At 37.5% G+C, this 19,059-nt stretch overlaps 1 protein-coding gene across 2 annotated transcripts in view; it reads right to left on the bottom strand.

Moving 5' to 3' along the window:
- Positions 1 to 19,059, bottom strand: part of KIF27 (kinesin family member 27) — an 87,195-nt gene that overhangs the window by 56,812 nt on the left and 11,324 nt on the right. For both annotated transcript variants that reach the window (XM_041735057.1, XM_041735067.1), the window contains exons 3-6: positions 15,079 to 15,279; positions 11,982 to 12,940; positions 5,288 to 5,431; positions 554 to 748 (exon numbers count right to left, since the gene is read on the bottom strand). In XM_041735057.1, the coding sequence (XP_041590991.1) occupies positions 554 to 748; positions 5,288 to 5,431; positions 11,982 to 12,940; positions 15,079 to 15,279 (1,499 nt within the window). The remainder of the gene's footprint in view (positions 1 to 553; positions 749 to 5,287; positions 5,432 to 11,981; positions 12,941 to 15,078; positions 15,280 to 19,059) is intronic.

Below are 19,059 nucleotides of genomic sequence, written 5' to 3'. Positions count from 1 at the left end.
CAGGCCAAATAATCAAAGTATATACCCTCCAATTTCCTCTCAACCTGTTGTGGTTAAAGAAAGAAAAAACTTCATGAAGGTATCAGACTAGCAGTGCCTGAGTGGCTCAGTTAGTTAGGCATCTGCTGGTGGCTCAGGTCATGATCTCAAGATCCTGGGATCAAGCCCTGCATCGGGCTCCCTGCTAGATGGGCAGCCTGCTTCTCCCTCTCCAGCACTTGTGCTCTCCTGCTCTCTCCCTCTCTCTCTAATAAATAACTCTTAAAAAAAAAAGGTATCAGACTCAAGCATGTCTGAAAACATGATGACAAAGGATAGCTTTTTCTCCTTGGTGAATACAAGACATCATCTTTAACTATTCCTTCCAAATACAACTATATATTCTCCTATGTATTATTATTTAAAAGAAGCATGATTTAAAAAGAATACACATAAAACTCCATGAGATCAAGCAGAAAAAAAACCCTGCTGAAACCATACAAATACACTGTGATACTATACATAATATTTTTTAAATCTCAAAATCAGAAAGAGATTGATGTTTAGACATTACCTTCCTGGAATCTGATCTGGCAGGGTTATAAATATAATGCCCCAAATGAGTATCAAACGGTACAGTATATGGCCTCTTCGCATCTGGCCCATCTCCACAGGTTTCCGTAGCTGAAGAGGTCATTGACAGGTTAAGTTTTGTTAGTTCTTCGCTCAGTTGATCCACAAGAAGTTGTTGTTCTATTATTTTTTCATTCTTTGTAGAAGAGAGATGAACATATTTAAAATAGAGAACCTCAGTCTGTGCATAATGATTAAAAATAAATTGTACATTGCCCCAAATCACAACTATCTTAACACTACCATAAAACATCATTTCTCCATAGAGTACTCTTTTGATGTTCACCAGCATCTAGGATTGTTTGGAATGGTAAAAACTCTTGAGTAAGCAATGACAAACAGAGCCTAAAGAGTTAATACTCAAAGAAAATGCCCTGTACAACGTGATTGGTTGGTCTGCCAATGAGAAGCACTTTGTTTAGCTGGCCTTTCAGAGGGAAATCCAAACAGTAACAAGAGAGAAGAAAGTTGAAAAGTGGGGAAAGAATTACAAATGGCAGAGGTGGCAGCAAAGGAAACTAACTGGTCATTGTATAGTGAAGTGAAAGCCTTTACTCAGTGCAAAAGAAAGCCTAAGCATAGAGAGATAACAGACGGATAACTGATAGCCAGCCCTGGGAAAAAAAAGAACTTGGAAATAAAAGGCTGAACAGCCTTTTATAAATAAAAGCCTGGGTGGCTCAGCGGTTTGGCGCCTGCCTTAGGCCCAGGGCGTGATCCTGGAGTCCTGAGATCACAGTCCCACATCAGGGCTCCCTGCATGGAGCCTGCTTCTCCCTCTGCCTCTCTCTCTGCTTGTGACTCTGCCTCTCTCTCTGTATCTCTCATGAATAAATAAAATCTTTTTAAAAATAAATAAACAAATAAATGGCTGAACAAATTGTGTATCAGGAGTGGGGATAGTGGGGAGGCTTAGCTTTCTATGTATCCTCTAAAGAAACCTTTTGAAGTATATCCAGTCCAGAAAGTTCTAACATCAATCTCTGTTTTAGTAGCACAGAATTATGTAAACAAGAAGTTGTCATTCATCTTAATACTTCCATATACTACAATGTTTAAATAGGAAAAAAAAAAACTAAAGTCTTACAGTACTAATGCTAAGCTATAAAAAGGCACCCTTCTTAAAAATTCATATATTCACGGATACCTGAGTGGATTAGTGGTTGAGCATCTGCCTTTGGCTCACTTCATGATCCTGGGGTCCTGGGATCAAGTCCCACATTGGGTTCCCCACAGGGAACCTGCTTCTCCCTCTGCCTACGTCTCTCATGAATAAATACATAAAATCTTTAAAAAATTCATGTATTCAGATAATTAAAATAAAATACATGCCAATGACATATATTGGAGTCTTTATCTGGGAAAGGGTAAAAAATACCAATAATATTGGACTTTATTAAATCAAGAGTGCGTAGTATACTCTCCAGGATAACCACCAAAACCAAAAAGAGTAAATGTATAATACTTAAGCTAATGAAGTAAAAATAGAAAAATTAAAAATACACAATCCAAAAGAAGATAAGAAAGGAGGGAAAAAAGAACATAGAGCAGGCAGGATAAATAAAACGACAATGGTGGGATTATAACCAAAAGAGAAGAATAATTATGTTAAATTCATAAGTGAACTAAGTAATCCAATTAAAAGATTATAATCCATCCAAGAGGATTATAAAGTTATCTAACTTGCTGCTTTCTAAGAAATACAACTAAAATAGACTCACAAAGATTGAATATAAGATGGAGAAAGAGACATCATGTAATACCAATCAAAAGAAACCTGGTAGAGGTATGTGAATATTCAAGTAGATTTTAAGGCAAAAATCATTATAAGAAGTAAAAAATATTAAAAAGGTGAATTCACCAAGATGATGTAACAATCATGCATTTTTATGTACTTAATAACACAGTTTCAACATGTATAATGCAAAAACTGTCAGTACGTCATGGAGAAATAGCACAAACCCAAAATCATAATAGATTATAATATACCTCTAAATTGCTGATATAACAACCTCAAAATAAGTAAAAATAGAGATGTGATGGGGCGCTTGAGTGGCTCTGTCTATAAAGCACCTGACTCTTGATTCCGGCTCAGGTCATGATCTCAGGGTTGTGAGACTGAGCCCCGAGTCAGGCTCTGTGCTGAGTGTGGAGCCTGCTTAAGATGCTCTCTCTCCCGGGCAGCCCAGGTGGCTCAGCGGTTTAGTGCCGCCTTCGGCCCAGTGCCTGATCCTGGAGCCCCGGGATCGAGTCCCGCATCGGGCTCCCTGCATGGAGCCTGCTTCTCCCTCTGCTGCTCTCACTCTCTCTGTGTGTCTCTCATTAATAAATAAATAAAATCTTAATCTTTTTTTCTCTCTCTCTCTTTCTCTCCATTGGCCCCTCCCCTCAACTCGTGCATGCACACATCACACTCTCTCTCAAATAAATAAAATCTTAAAAAACAAAACATCCATCACCAAGAAAAAGCCCATCAAAAGAATAGAAAAATCAACTGCAATATAGTCATATAATGAAATCCTATATTCATACAATGAAATCCTATATAGCTATAAGCCTAAATAAGCTAGTCACGTTGTGGATGAATCAGAACAAAAAACACTCAATAAAAGCAACTATACACCAGAGAATATATATGCTGAATGATGAAATATATAAAAATTCCAAAACGTAAATTGTAGTGTTCAGGGATACATAGTAAAACCATAAAGCAAAACAGGGAAAGCATTACTATGAAGTAAGGAAAGTGATTCTCTCTGAGCAGGACCAACTCAGGACTTCTGAGGAGCTGACAGTTTACTATTTCTTCTGGTTGTTTTTTTTTTTAAGATTTATCTTTCATTTATTTAAATTCCATTAGTTAACATACAGTATAATATTAGTTTCAGGTGTACAATACAGTGATTCAACACTTACAACACCTGATGTTCATCACGAGTGCCCTCCTCAATCCCCATCACCTATTTCACCCATTCTCCCACCCATCTTCCTCTGGTAACTGTCAGTTTGTTCTCTATAGTTAAAAGTCTGTTTCTTGGTTTGCCTCTCTTGCTTTTTCCCCTATGCTCATTTGTTCTGTTTCCTAAATTCCACCTATGAGTAAAATCCTATGGCATTTATTTGAGAGAGAGAGAGAGAGAGAGAGCCCATGCCAAGGGGCCTGGTGGGGGGGAGAGCGGGAGGAGTGAGCAGAATGGAAAGAGAAGGGCAGAGGGAGAGAGAGAATCTCTAGTCCCACAAGCCAAGATCACAACTCCAGCCAAAATCAAGAGTCAGACTCAACAGACTGAGCCACTCAGGTGTTTACTATTTCTTGACCTGGTGGTAGTGGTTACCCAGCTGCTCTCTTTGTGATAAGTCGCTGAACAGTACATTTTGTTTTGTATATGTTTTATGTTTTAAAATTACTCTAGAGGGATCCCTGGGTGGCGCAGCGGTTTGGCGCCTGCCTTTGGCCCAGGGTGCGATCCTGGAGACCCGGGATCGAATCCCACGTCGGGCTCCCGGTGCATGGAGCCTGCTTCTCCCTCTGCCTCTCTCTCTCTCTCTCTCTCTCTCTCTCTCTCTATCATAAATAAATAAAAAAATTTTTAAAAATATTTAAAAAAAAGGGATCCCTGGGTGGCGCAGCGGTTTGGCGCCTGCCTTTGGCCCAGGGCGCGATCTTGGAGACTCGGGATCGAGTCCCACATCGGGCTCCCGGTGCGTGGAGCCTGCTTCTCCCTCTGCCTGTGTCTCTGCCTCTCTCTCTCTCTGTGACTATCATAAATAAATAAATTAAAAAAAAAAACCAATAATTTAAAAAAAATAAATAAAATTACTCTAGAATTGGAAGAGTTAAAAAAGAAAACAAAAATGAAATGTCAAAATCAGTATCTAACTTGTGCTGGATCAGGTTATTCCTTGGGACAGTAGCTGCTCCCTGATAGGAAGCTAAAGCCTTTAAATGAAATTAACAATTTGGGAGTGCAGGAGATGGAGGGGGGTGTTCACAGACAGGGAGTATAATATTTAGGGACATACTACATTCCATGCAGGCATATTTGGTTTAATAATAGGGAGGCTAAACTGAAAAGTTGAAAGATTTAACCAAAGTTAAAGAGTAAATCATTGATGGAATATGAAAGGATAATCTAATAAATTTTAAAGTATGTGTTTACCTTCCAACTCTTAACAACATCACAATGCCTGTTACCTTGGTGAACAACATAATGCAAAAACATGGAGAACAAGTAACCATAATGTGATATGCAAATTAAGTTCCTGGTTTCTTCATATTTGTGAAGGATAAATCAAGGTAACAATAAAAATGCTTTCTCCTCATACTGATTTAGGAGAAAACCCATAATAATACTTTCAGTTGCCTGAAACTTCAATTGAAACCTGTTTTTGTGGGGGCACCTAGGTGACTCAGTTGATTAAGTGTCTGCCTTTGGCTGGAGAACCGGCTTCTCCCTCTGCCCCTTCCCCTGCTTGTGTGCACATGTGCTCTCTCTCCCTCTCTCAAATAAATAAAATCTTAAACAAAATAAGTTAAAAAAAATTCCTTTCTTTAAAAAAAAAAAACAACATCTATGTTTGTAAATACTCCCAATTATCATTTAAAATGCTATTCTGTTCAGTTAAGTACTATTTCAACTAAATCTACAGCACTAGATACGTTAAGAAACTCTACCTGCAATCTATTCACTTTCTGCGCTTCTTTCAAAGATACCACATGACCTTTGTTTTCCTGGACCATCATCTGCACTTGATTCTTCAGTTCCTTCACCTCCAGTTCTCTCTGATTAAATACAACTTCATCAGCAGCCAGCGCACACTAGGAGGAGGGAAAAAAAAGCACAAGAGACTCACCATGGAAAATACTCAAGACAGCCCAGAAAATACCACAAAAACTGGGATTTAATGATGGTTTGATGATGTCTCATGAAATTTTTCTTATCCTATTCACTTTCAACTTTTTTCTGTTCTCTTTATAGGAAAGACAGTGTTGAAGACCTATTACTGCTATAACCTAAGCATTAATTATTAGTAAGATAGAAAGTTTTCCCTGGTTTTTATTTCCTGAATTTTAAAATTAAAAAGTTACTCAGTTTCTAGAGTACAGTCACTAAGATTTTTACAAGTTTGCTAGAGTTGCCATGATTTTTAATGTGAGTTTTTAAAAATCAAAGAGGTCACATTTTCCAAACTGACCTATAGAATTAAGAGTGTATTTGGATTTTAAAATAAAGAATATTTGCTAATTTTATGCACTTTCACTATGCAGAGATATTTGGAAGATATCTAAAAATATAGTTAAACAAAGTTTTCTTAATTTCTGGTGAATTATGCCTGTTTTCAAATAAACTTGGGATATGCAAATAATACTTTTATAACAATTCTTAAATTAAATAAATAAAAAGAAATTTAACATTGTCAAGAGTCTATTTTATGCTAGTGACTTGATATTTTAAACATATCTCACTGAATAGACAGGGTTTCTTTTTCATGAAGAAACCAAGAGATTAAAACCTCTCCCCAAGATGACACAGTAGATAAACCAAATTCCTAATCTTCCGCCCCAGGGCCTATGTGAATCCAAAATTCATGCTCTTTCTACTAAGCTACAGGAAAAGACAAGAACAAATAGATGATTTACAAAAAACTGTTCATTTCACGTAAGATATAATTCACAAAAGTAGGGTATGTGCGTGACTTCTCAGGCAGTGGTACAGGGGTGGATAGGTCCCTGAACTGAGAGCCCTGGGACCAGCCTTGATTTTGTCACAGCCTTAGGGCACTTAGGGCAAGGCCCTTCTTTTCTCTGCTTGGGATCCTCAAATGACCAAATAAGGAAAGGACACATAACCCTGGTGGGCCTTATGACTCTATATGTTTATATGACTTGTGGACTTATTTTTTTTTTTTAAGATTTTATTTATTTATTTGAGAGAGAGAGAGAGAGAGAGAATGAGCACAAGTGGGAGGGACAGAGGGAGAGGCAGAGAGAAGCAGGCTACCCACTGAACAGGAAGCCTGATGCGGGTTCAATCCCAGGATCAGAGATCATGACCTGAGCTAAAGGCAGACATTTAACTAAGCCACCCAAGCACCCCAACTTCTTTCATAAAATAAGATATAACTGTAATTCATGATGGCTAATATCCTCTTATGGTAAAAATAATTGTTGATTTGACCTTAAAATGTAATTGTCTCAGGGCACCTGGGTGGCCAGTCATGGAAGAGTTGCATCCAACTCTTGATTTTGGCTCAGGTCATGATCTCAGGGTCCTAAGATAGCTCTGTGTCATCAGGCTCCATGCTCAGCAGGGAATATGCTGGAGATTCTCTCTCCCTCTCTCTCCTTCCCTCTGTCTCTAAAATATTTTATTTTTTATTATTTTTTTAAAGATTATTCATGAGAGACAGAGAGAGAGAGAGAGAGGCAGAGACATAGAAAGATGGAGAAGCAGGCTCCTCACAGGGAGCCTGATGCGAGACTTGATCCCCCCAACCCAGGATCATGTGCTGGGCCCAAGGCAGATGCTCAACCACTGAGCCACCCAGGTGTCCCTAAAATAATTTTTTTAAATGTGATTTGTCTCCTAGTATGGCATATTCAACTATTTTTACATATTTATAAACTATAGCTGTATGGGATGCCTGGGTGCCTCAGCGGTTGAGTGTCTGCCTTTGGCTCAAGGCGTGATCCTGGAGTCCCAGGATCGAGTCCCACACATCAGGCTTCTTGCATGAAGCCTGCTTCTGTCTCTGCCTCTCTCTCTCTCTCTCTCTCTCACCACCTCCCTGTGTCTTTCAAATAAATTTTTAAAATCTTAAAGAAAAAACCCTACAGCTGTATTATTTACTATTTACTTAAAAGTGTTTAACTGTTGAGTAAACTCATGTTCACACATGGTTCTTATATTCAAAAGGCAACAAAGTCCTTTCAGAGACATTTATTAGGAGACAGAGTGTTCCAATAATTGACAAATGGCAAAAACCAAGGATTACAACACTACCTGAGAGCATCTAAAAAGGAGAAGATGGTAACTTCAAAGTGACACTTATTTCCCTAGCAACAATCTGGCAATAATTCTACCTGCAAGATGGCCCACAACCTCATCTTGGCTAAGAGTCTTTTTTAAAGTACTCACCTGCTTGTGTAATAGGCTCAGGAAGCAGGTCCAAGCAAAGAGAACGTCCATGCCTCTCCCTGCACAGACTTCCTGTCTCCCTGCACAGAGTTTACCAGGCAGCCTTCATGGGAACCCCTGGCATGGGGGGAAGGGTCCTCTGTACAACTACTAAGTCCAATCATGTAGCTGCCACTGCTACATAACCTCAACCCAGGCAGGTGAAAAATAAGTGAGAGGAGATAATAGTGAGCTGACATTTATGGAGGCTTACTCCCAGCCAGGGAGTAAGCCTCTCATCGTTTTATGGGAACTAGTGCTTTAATAATCTTCACAACAATCCTACAAAGTGCTTCATATTGTTTCTATTTTACAAATGGGGAAACTGAAACAGAGAGGTTAAGTATTTGCCCAAGGTCACAAAGTGAGTAAGCAGAGGAGTCAGGATTCAAATCGTGGGGGTTTGGTACCCACGTTCTTAACTATCATGTTATTCTGTCACTCACAGAAAAGGAAATTTAAGAAACAACTTTTTATTTTTTTATTTATTAAAAAAATTTTTTTTTAATTTATTTATGATAGTCACACAGAGAGAGAGAGAGAGAGAGAGGCAGAGAGAGGCAGAGACATAGGCAGAGGGAGAAGCAGGCTCCATGCAGGGAGCCCAACGTAGGACTCGATCCCAGGTCTCCAGGATCCCGCCCTGGGCCAAAGCCAGGCGCTAAACCGCTGCGCCACCCAGGGATCCCAAGAAACAACTTTTTAAAGAGACATACAGAGTGAGGAATGATAGCTGCCATTTCTCTATTTGCTACATAGTGGTAGCCAAGATTACTAGTCCTGCAAGATTGCAGAACCCCCCACCCCCGAAAAAAAGAATCTATTTTTTAAAATTAAGAAATATTGAAACTTATATCTCTCACTTTAAGATTAATAACATACACCAGCACTTTCAAAGTTCTGAGAAGTCTTGGGATTTTAACAATCTAGCTAGCATTCTCAAAATCCATCTGATCACAGTCCCCTTTTTCACCAAGACTGTTAATATCTTTGGGAAGTCTTTATCTAGAAATACATCATCTAGAGCAAGTTTAATTCAGAGTTTCCAACAGATGGAGAGAAAAAGTTACTAGCCACCCCTCATCTAACCAGGGGATTTTATAGGCTTCTACTTTCAGCCACTTAGAGGCAGGAAGAGAAAAGTTCTTCCTCTCCCAACTCCTACACCATTCCAAAGTTCAAGGTTCGGATCAACTATACGTCCTGTTCGTCAATTTCTTATACCAAGGAACAAGGGCCAGTCCCGCTCTATCTACAAAGAAGGTAGGGCAGAGTTACTGCTTTAAAAAACAAAACAAAACGTGATTTTAGAAGTATTACTTTAAATGCTTATATTTAAATATCAGAAGCTTTGAGATAGAGCAACAGTCCTCAGAGTGTATTCAGTAAAGACCCTTTTGCCGTGTCCCTCTGGTCCTTTCATGGCATCCAAGAGATCAAAACTATTTTCCTAAAAATACTAACACAATATTTGCCCTGTTTACCATGTTGACATTTGCACTGATGGTACATAAGGGTGTGTAAAACTACTGACTCCTAGCACAAATAAACGAAGTGTCACCAGACTGCATAAGTAGTCATTGTATTCCTTACTGCCAGGCACTTACAAAACAAATAAATGCTAGTTTCACTTAAGAATATCTTGATGAGTCAATAAAAATTATTATTATTTTTACCTCAACCTATGAGTACATTTTAGGATTCCATGTAACAAAATGGAAGGTATTCCAAAAGTAGCTCTGCTGTCTAATGAAGAGTGATGTTTATCTGTCGGAAACAATTTTGTGCAGCTGTGTGAGTTACAAGCTGAACTACCCACATTGTTCACAGGGAAATATTTTTATTCTAAAATATGACAGATCAACTTTGGTTACTCACACCTTGTGACAAACATTTTCTCAAAAATGAAAATTAGGGATGCCTGGGTGGCTCATCAGTTGGGCATCTGCCTTCAGCCCAGGGCGTAATCCTGGAGTCTGGAATCGAGTCCCACATTGGGCTCCCTGTGGAGAGCCTGCTTCTCCCTCTGCCTGTGTCTCTGCCTCTCTCTCCGTGTCTTTCATGAATAAATAAAATCTTTAAAAAAATTAAAATTAGAAGGAAAAGAACAATATTTGTTGCAAATGAAAAAATTCAACTTTCATGCAAAGATTAGGATTTTGGAAAACATTTCTGCTACCCTAAGTGTGACAGCTTCCAATACTTAAAAGACTTTGCTGGTAGGATCAGTGGGTAAGATTAGTGAATGTAATTATTTGATACTATCTAATGAAATGTGTCAACATTTGGAAGATCAACATAATTCAGTAAACAAATATTTTCCAAATGACCAATAAATGACAATTTAAAATCAAGTGAATGAAAGATCCATTCAAAGTACAAAATAAAGATCAGTGATTTTTGTGGTATAGATATTAATATTAACAAAAATAGTTTCAAACTCCACATTGCAAGTAACCTTTAGGAAATCTCTACTGGTTGGGTTTTGGTAATACCAAAGAAGAATATGCATAATTATCTGAAAAAAGCCATTAAAAGACTCTTCTTTTCCACCTACAAATCTATATGAGGCTGGATTTTCTTCATGTACTTCAACTAAAACAACATCACTGCAAAAATTGAATGGTGAAGCAGATATGAAAATCTACCTGTCTTCTTTTTTTGTTGTTGTTTTTTTACATTTTTTAAATTTCTTTTTATTGAAGTTCACTTGCCAACATATAGTACCTGTCTTCTATTAAGCCAGACACGTAAAATGTAAAACAATTTCACCCTTATTAAACTTCTTTTGTTTTTGGAAAATAGTTATTTTTCATGAAAAAAAGTCTTTATTTAACATGTAATTGGGTTATTATTGTTAGTTTTGAGGCAATTAATAGTTTAAATTTTTCTGTCCTAATTCTTTTTTTTTTTTTTTCTGTCCTAATTCTAATATGGTAACTTTCGATAGATACAATCCCCATAAACAGAAGCTCTTTAGGGGTAAATTTTTCTGTCCTAATTCTAATATGGTAACTTTCCATAGATACAATCCCCATAAACAGAAGCTCTTTAGGGGACCTCAATTTTAAAAACATTAAGAAACCTCTTGAAAATAAAGTTCAAGAACTCCTATAATAGAGGTTTCTTTCTAATACATATAAAAAGGGATTGAGGAAAGATTTCTAACTAGAAACCTATGTTTTTAATGATACGTTTTCCTATTTTCAAAAACTGGCAGAACATCCATTTGCCCCATAGAATGCAAACTCCATGTAAGGAGAACTATGTATATCTTGTTTTCCACGATTTCCCCAGTGATACAAAATCTTCACTTTTTTTCAATGAAAAGTGAGAAATGTTAATTCTGAACTCAATCTATGTTTATCTAATATGAATACATGTATATACCTACGTCCCTAACATACTGTTAAATATGATGATTTGTTTTTTTAAAAAAATCAACAATCCAGGGCCGCCTGGGTGGCTGAGTGGTTGAGCATCTGCCTTTGGCTCAAGGTGGGATTTTGGGGTCCTGGGATTGAGTCCCACAGGAGCCTGCTTCTCCCTCTGCCTGTCTCTGCCTGTGTCTCTCATGAATAAATAAATAAAATCTTTTAAAAAATCAACATTCCACACTCAAGGGATAAAGTTTTTTTTTGTTTTTTTTTTTTCCTTCAAGAACCACTGACCCGGGACGCCTGGGTGGCTCAGCAGCTGAACGTCTGCCTTCAGCCCAGGGCATGATCCTGGAGTCTTAGGATCGAGTCCCACATCGGGCTCCCTGCAGGGAGTCTGCTTCTCTCTCTACCTATGTCTCTGCCTCTCTCTCTCTGTGTGTCTCTCATGAGTAAATAAAATCTTTAAAAAGAAAAAAAAAAAAGAACCACTGACCCAAAGAGGTATAAAGACACACTAAAGAACAATTTTGTTTTGTCCCTGAAGTTGTGTTTCTCTTCATCCTTTAAATTAATGAGCTGGTCCGCAAGATTCTGCTTCATAAAATAACAAGTTAAAATGGTAAAAGAGAAGGAAGCTGAGAAGGGTATGAATTAGGAGGACCAAGCAATAGAAAAAGGCAAGATGACACTGAGCAAAGGCAAAGGAGATTTTCCACACAATCTTTTTTAAAAACTTCTGAAATTGCCAAATGACCGTTGCCCAGACAAAATGAGTCCTTAACCAAGTCACTAATAAAAGGTGTCCACATACCTGGCATTTCTTAAGCTCCCGCTTCAGCTGGAGAACCGTGATGTGTGGAGGCCCGTCCTCCAGGCTGCCGATGCCATGGCTCCTGGTGAAGGAGGTGAAAACCGCCTTCCTGACCTCCTGCGTCATGTTAAACCACTCCTGTAATTTATGTTGCTGCTTTGGGTTCAATCTGACAGCATCCTTTAAGTCCACCAGGAAGGTAAAGGCTTCCTCTATACAATTCTGGTAACTCAGACACTCTCCTTGTAGCTGAGCTACTTGCTCCTCTAGAGAATGGATCCTATTTTTATCAGGAGTCCCCTCTTGATGGGTCTGGCAGGCTTGGCCGATGCTAGCCTGTTGGCTTTGCAAAGCTTCTCGAAGCAACTTGATTTCAAATTCCATTTCGTCCATTCGGTCTGATTCAGGGCTGAAGTTTAAGGTGGGTTTGTTTCTAATGTTGCGTGCTCTGTTGGCATATTTGAGGGAATTTAAGGACTCATCGAAATCTGAGGAGGATGGGCTGACACAAGTGATCATGACAGTCTTGGCACTGCCTCCCAGGGAATCTTTCAGAAGCCGGGTAATTTTAGCATCTCTATATGGAATATGTGAACTCTTCCTACGGGGGTCACCCAGAGCGCTGATTACATTTCCTAATGCCAGCAACCCACTGTTGATCTGAATGGATTCTTTGAACCGTTCACCAGTATTCCCTGTTTTGGTTACTCTTTCTGAGCCAGCCAAGTCCACAAAGTGGAACTTTGAAACAATCTGCCGACGGGAATACCACGATCCGTCTTTAGCTGCCTCGATGTTTTTCTCCACTTGACAAATGGTGATTGTAAAAATTGCATGTGATCTACTGGAGTGCTCGTTCATTTGGGTGGTACCTGTGTGCCTGGCTGCATTCCCCATCTCCAGGAGACTCATCACTTCATCTGCACTCTCCACCTGGCATTCTTTGGCCCCAACAATCACTTAAAACAGCAAGTTTTTAAACCAAATTTTAATCAAAACCCAGTATAGTTAAATTACCCATACAACAGTTACTATTTGATAAACTACAAAAGCTAAGAAAATCTTTTTTAAAAAAATCAATAGTATTTCGGGATCCCTGGGTGGCTTAGCAATTTAGCACCTGCCTTCAGCCCAGGGCGTAATCCTGGAGTCCCAGGATTGAGTCCCACATCAGGCTCCCTGCATAGAACCTGCTTCTCCTTCTGCCTGTGTCTTTGCCTCTCTCTCTCTCTGTGTCCCTCATGAATGAATAAATAAAATCTTTAAAAAAAAATCAATAGCATTTCAAACAATAGTAACATCAGCAAAATCATTACATAATTTTAGATGATTTCCCAAAGGAACTATTTTAATAGCACTCATTTGGATATTTATATTCTAAAAGAAGTAATATATATCTGGTTTATTTGGAGTCACACTCAATTCTTTAAGATGACTGACAAAAGAAAAACTCTTTATTCCAGTATTTTGACTTGTAGAGTCTAAAAAACTTATTTTAAAAAATAGGTTATATATATAATTCAAAAGAATTAATCAGTAGTAGATTAATTAAAAGAAATTAGTGTCTGAGTTTTGTTAATATTCAAGCCATCCTTAGGTTTAAGGTTTTTAGTATTGTGTGGTCATAACTAATGATAAATGACAAATTTCAGTATAAATAAAATTGGTTATTTGTTTTAAAAACAGGTCTGAAAAAAAAAATTAAAAAAAAATAAAAACAAGTCTGCCCTACATAATAGCAGAGTACAAGGTAAACAAATATGATGGCAATTCAAAAAAGGCAAAGTTTCTATTTCAAGAACAGAATAAGAACCAAAAATAAACCAAAGCTTACTACCCACATGATTTATTTTTATCCAAACATACTTCAAAACAAAATAGGTGGATTTAGGATTTGAATCAGAACAGTAAAGCTCCTGAGTCTGTACTTGAATTACAGTGTCATGTTTCCTCTTCAGTCAGATCCTGTTATGTCACTGTTTTCTTGAAAAATAATCATTTTGCTTTCATTATTTCCAACATGACACCTTTTTTAAACAACCTAGTATATTTAAGTTCTAAAGTACCTATACTACAAACAGGGAATGCTATAATACAATCTACTATAAAATATAACAATGTAACTATAAATCAAAGGATAACTTTCATAAATTTTTGTTAGGCTATGGCTTAGCACTATCTTTGGTCCTCAAACCCATCTGCAAATTACCTGGAAGCTTTATAAAAGAGAAAGTACCAATGCCCAGGCCCCATCCCAGACAAATCCATCAAAATTTCTGAAAAGTAGGGCCTAGCTATCAATATTTCGTAAAAAGCTTCAACGGTGAAACTAATTGTGCAGCATCCAGGTTGGATACCAACCACTGCTTTACACAGAGGAACTAAATAAATATGTCAAACAAATACATCTGGGTTGTGAGTAGAACATTATATAAGACACATGGCAATATGTCGTAAGACAAATTGTGCATCTTTCCAAAACTTTTGCAGAATTGATATTAGTTACGAGTTTATCAGGAGTGATAGTGTATATTTCTGCATTATTTATTTTACAATAAACATGTTATTTTTGTATTTTCTTAACAAAAGATAAAAAACATTCAATAATTACATTTTATACGATATAGAAGTTCAAAAAATTGGCCTGAAACTATAAACTTTATTAAATTATCTATTAAAACCATAAACTACGATGTGTGCTTTCTTTCTAAAAAAACAAGACAAAAACCAGTTTCTCCAAACATCCAGGAATGCCAGGGCTTCCAAGACAAGGCCAAGAAGTCGACAAACTTCACTGTCCCCTGTAGGCAGTCTCAATAATGTTATTTTTCTATTTTTCTAACTGCTAAGATATTCCCCCAAGGAATTAGTCACTCCTTGGGCAGGATCCTCTATCTCCAAGAAGGGTTCTACCTAAGTATCTTTTCTAAGAGAGAGAAACACATCCATGTCAGTGTTATTAATAATAATGAAAATAGCTAAAATGTCCAACAATGGAATATTAAATGTTAAAGACTGTTTGGAATATGTCCTGAAGCTGAATTCAATCACATCTATTTGCTAATGGAGGCTATCAGTTCAATAGGCTACTTTATACCTGTGTTTCCTTTTTCATCTTCTCGGATGTGAAGATCCTTCATAGATGTTTCCAATTCTAGAAGATCTTTTAGGTCTTCCTTGTATACTTCTATATAAGACACTTTAATATCAAAATCAATGCTAGGATTTTCAGAGATGTTTTGAAATATTTCTTGGATAGCTCGAGGAATGATACCCTTTTGACCCTCCACAACTGAAGCTAAAAATTTAAAGAAAGAAAGTACATCTGAAAATTAAAATATAAGAAATGCTAAAATCCAAAATGTATGATATATTTTCATACATATCTATATTACTGATTTTTAAAAACCATAACTGCAAAATTCATGTGTGAAAGTTTCCACAATTATTTTTAAAGATTTTATTTATTTATCAATGAAAGACAGAGAGAGAGAGAGAGAGAGGCAGAAACACAGGCAGAGGGAGAAGCAGGCTCCATGCAGGGAGCCTGATGTGGGACTCAATTCCCGGACTCCAGGATCACACCCTGGGCCTGGCGCTAAACTGCTGAGCCACCCAGGAATCCCCAGTTTCCACAATTTTTTTTAAAGATTTATTTATTTATTTATTCAGAGAGAGAGAGAGAAAGAGGAGAGTCACAGGCAGAGGGAGAAGCAGGCTCCATGCAGGAAGCCCGATGTGGGACTCATCCCAGGTCTCCAGGATCACACCCCGGGGTGCAGGCGGCGCTAAACCGCTGCGCCACCGGGGCTGCCCAGTTTCCACAATTTTTAGAAACATTAAATACAGTCTAATACATTCAGAAAGCAAATTACCACATGACCACGAAGAGTCATAAGTTCGAAAAATATTTAATAATATGTGAAAATGCTCACAATATAAAGTGAAAAAAATAAGATGCAATGTTATATGTAGAATTGCAAGTGTATTACAAAAAATTTATATGTAAGAAAAGCTAAAATCCAAAATTTATAATATATTTTCATACATATCTGTATTACTAATTTTTAAAAACCATAAACTGTAAAATTCATGTGTGAAAGTTTCCACAATTTTTAAAAATAGTTTAAAATTTTTAAATAAGTAAATGAACAAATTGAGACTTCAGGTTAAATAAGCTAGGCCAATTTAGAAATCTACCTACCATCTGTGGCATTATTCCATGGAAAATATATTCCAAGTTATAAAAAGTTGGCTTTGCAAATAACCTTAAAAATAACTTGCTTCCAAGTTGAAAATTACCAATGTTTAGATCTTGGGCAGCATCCTAAAATTCCAAACATCTATTAACTTGGACTGCCTTTCACCTAATTTAAGATGCAAGACTGCCATCATGTGGCAAGGAAAGGAAGCTGTAAGTTTTTCTAACACAAAGGAATAAATGAAGACTGGAGATTACTTTTTTTTTTTTTTAAGATTTCTTTCACAGAGAGAGTATGTGTGAGTGGGGGAGGGGCAGAGAGAGAGAAAGAGAGAGAGAGAAAGGAAGCACTTCCTGCTGAGTGTGAGCGGACAGGGGCCTCCCTCTCAGATCATGCCCTGAGATCATGACCTGAGCAGAAATCGAGTCTGTCACTTAACGACTGAGCCACCCAGGCGCCCCTGAAGATTCCTTTTTGAGAGTTTCCAGGAACTTGCCAACAGCTTTATGTATTAATTACAGTGCAATATACACATTGTAGATTAGCGAAAATTTAAGGCTAAATCAAAATATCTCATTCATTTCCCACTCCAACAGAAAACAAAGCACAAAAATTTAAAACTTATCAAAACGCTGAATTTCAAATAATATTTATAACAAAGCTTCAACACGTATTTTAGTAACCCAAATATCACATTTTCAATGTTGCACGTACATTCCTGAGATAAACTGCTTCAGAGAGAAATTGTAAAGTTTTATATTTTAACAGTCATTATTTAGCTATTATATGTTATTTAAAGAACACACAAGAGTTTCTAGAAAATGTTATGCCTGGTACAGGTCAGCAAACCCAAAGTTCTGAGAAGTAGGAAGATGAATATTAGTAATAAAGTACCATATTGAAAAATAAGAGATTATTATTCTGCCACAGTGCCTAGCATGGTACCTTAGACACTACAAATGCTCGGTAAGCTATTTATTAGAGGAAAAAACAGCATTATTTAAAAATTAAACAGCAGGGCAGCTGGGTGGCTCAGTCAGTTAAGCATCTGCCTTTGGCTCAGGTCATGATCCCAAAGTCCTAGGATGAAGCCCATGTCTGGCTTCCTGCTCAGCGGGGAGTCTGTTTCTCCCTCTCCCTCTATGCTTTCTTTCTCTCACAAATAAATAAATAAATAAATCTTTTTTAAAAAATCAAACAGCAGATGACTGACCCAGAATTGGTGTCCTTAACAACCTGGGAAATAAAAAATGTTTACCAATTTCACTAATACACCAAGAAATGTAACTTCAAACAACAAAGTACAATTTTTCACCTATTAGATGACAAAAAAATATACAGATTTATAATGTCAAGTAACATTGACAGGCTTTCATGTATTGGAAATGGCTTTCATGTATTGATGGTAGGAATCTAAACTGCTACACGCTTCGCTGGAGTGTGACTTGTCAATATCTATTTATATATTTTTTAAGATTTTATTTTTTTATGAGAGAGAGAGAGAGGCAGAGACACAGGCAGAGGGAGAAGCAGGCTCCATACCAGGAGCCCGACGAGGGATCAGATCAGACGAGGGACATGATCCCGGGACTCCAGGATCACGCCCTGGGCCAAAGGAAGGCTCTGAACCGCTGGGCGGCTAAGCCACCCAGGGATCCCCTCTATTTACATTTTAAATGTGCATTCCCTTTGACTCAAGAAATCCACTATAGGAATCTTTTTTATGCAAATACTAACACATTATGCAAAGTCAAATATATAAAGATATGCCCTGCAACTTTCTTATCATAGTAAAAATCAGAAACAACCTAAATGTCCGTTAATACTAGAATGGAGGAACTATGGTCCATTCAAACTGTGGAATGAGGTGAAATTCTATGACCCAAATGGGAAGAAATGAAATACTTTATATTGTTAAATGCAAAAAGAAAGTTATAAAATCACAGGTATAATAAACCATTAAACAAAACAACACTGGATCCCTGGGTGGCTCAGCGGTTTAGCACCTGCCTTTGGCCCAGGGCGCGATTCTGGAGTCCCGGGATCCAGTCCCACGTCGGGCTCCGGGCATGGAGGCTGCTTCTCCCTCCTTCTGTGTCTCTGCCCCCCCCCCCCATGTCTATCATAAATAAATAAATAAATCTTTAAAAAAAATAAAAATAAAAAAATAAACAAAACAACACAAGAAAAAAACTACATGTGTGTTTCTAAAATGCCTAAAAAAATATCTAAAGATGGGGACACTCAAAATTACTAAAGGGGAAAAACAAAAACCAGCATCACAGAAATGTGACAATATTATGAAAACCTTTATGACAACAAACTGAACAACTTAGAAGAAACAAATTCCTAGAAACATATAACCTACCAAAATTAAAGAAGAAATAGAAAATTGGAACAGACCAATCACTAGCAATGAAATTGAATCAGTGATCCAAAAATTTACAAAAAAAAAAACAAAAACAAAAATCCAGGACCAGTCAGCTTCACAGGCAAATTCTACCAAATATTTAAAGAGTGGATACCCATTTTTCTCAGGGCACCAGGGCTCAGTTGGTTAAGCATTCAACTCTTGATTTCATGATCTTGGGGTTCTGGGATCAAATTCCAAGTTGGGGTCCCCACTCAGGAGTCAGCTTGTCTCCCTCTCCCCTCCCTCCACTCTCACTCTCTCTCTAAAATAAATATTCAAAAAAAAAAGGTTAATACCCATTCTTCTTAAACTATTCAAAAAAAAAAAAAAACAAGAGAAAGGAAAACTTCCAAACTCGTGCTATGAAGCCAATATCACTCTGATACCAAAACGAGATAAAGACACCACAAAAAAAAGAACTACAGGCCAATATCCCTCATGAATACAAATGCAAAAATCCTCA

This window comes from Vulpes lagopus, chromosome 2 (assembly GCF_018345385.1).
Source record: "Vulpes lagopus strain Blue_001 chromosome 2, ASM1834538v1, whole genome shotgun sequence".
Taxonomy (NCBI): Eukaryota; Metazoa; Chordata; class Mammalia; order Carnivora; family Canidae; genus Vulpes; species Vulpes lagopus.
This window is presented reverse-complemented; position numbering and strand designations above follow the sequence as displayed.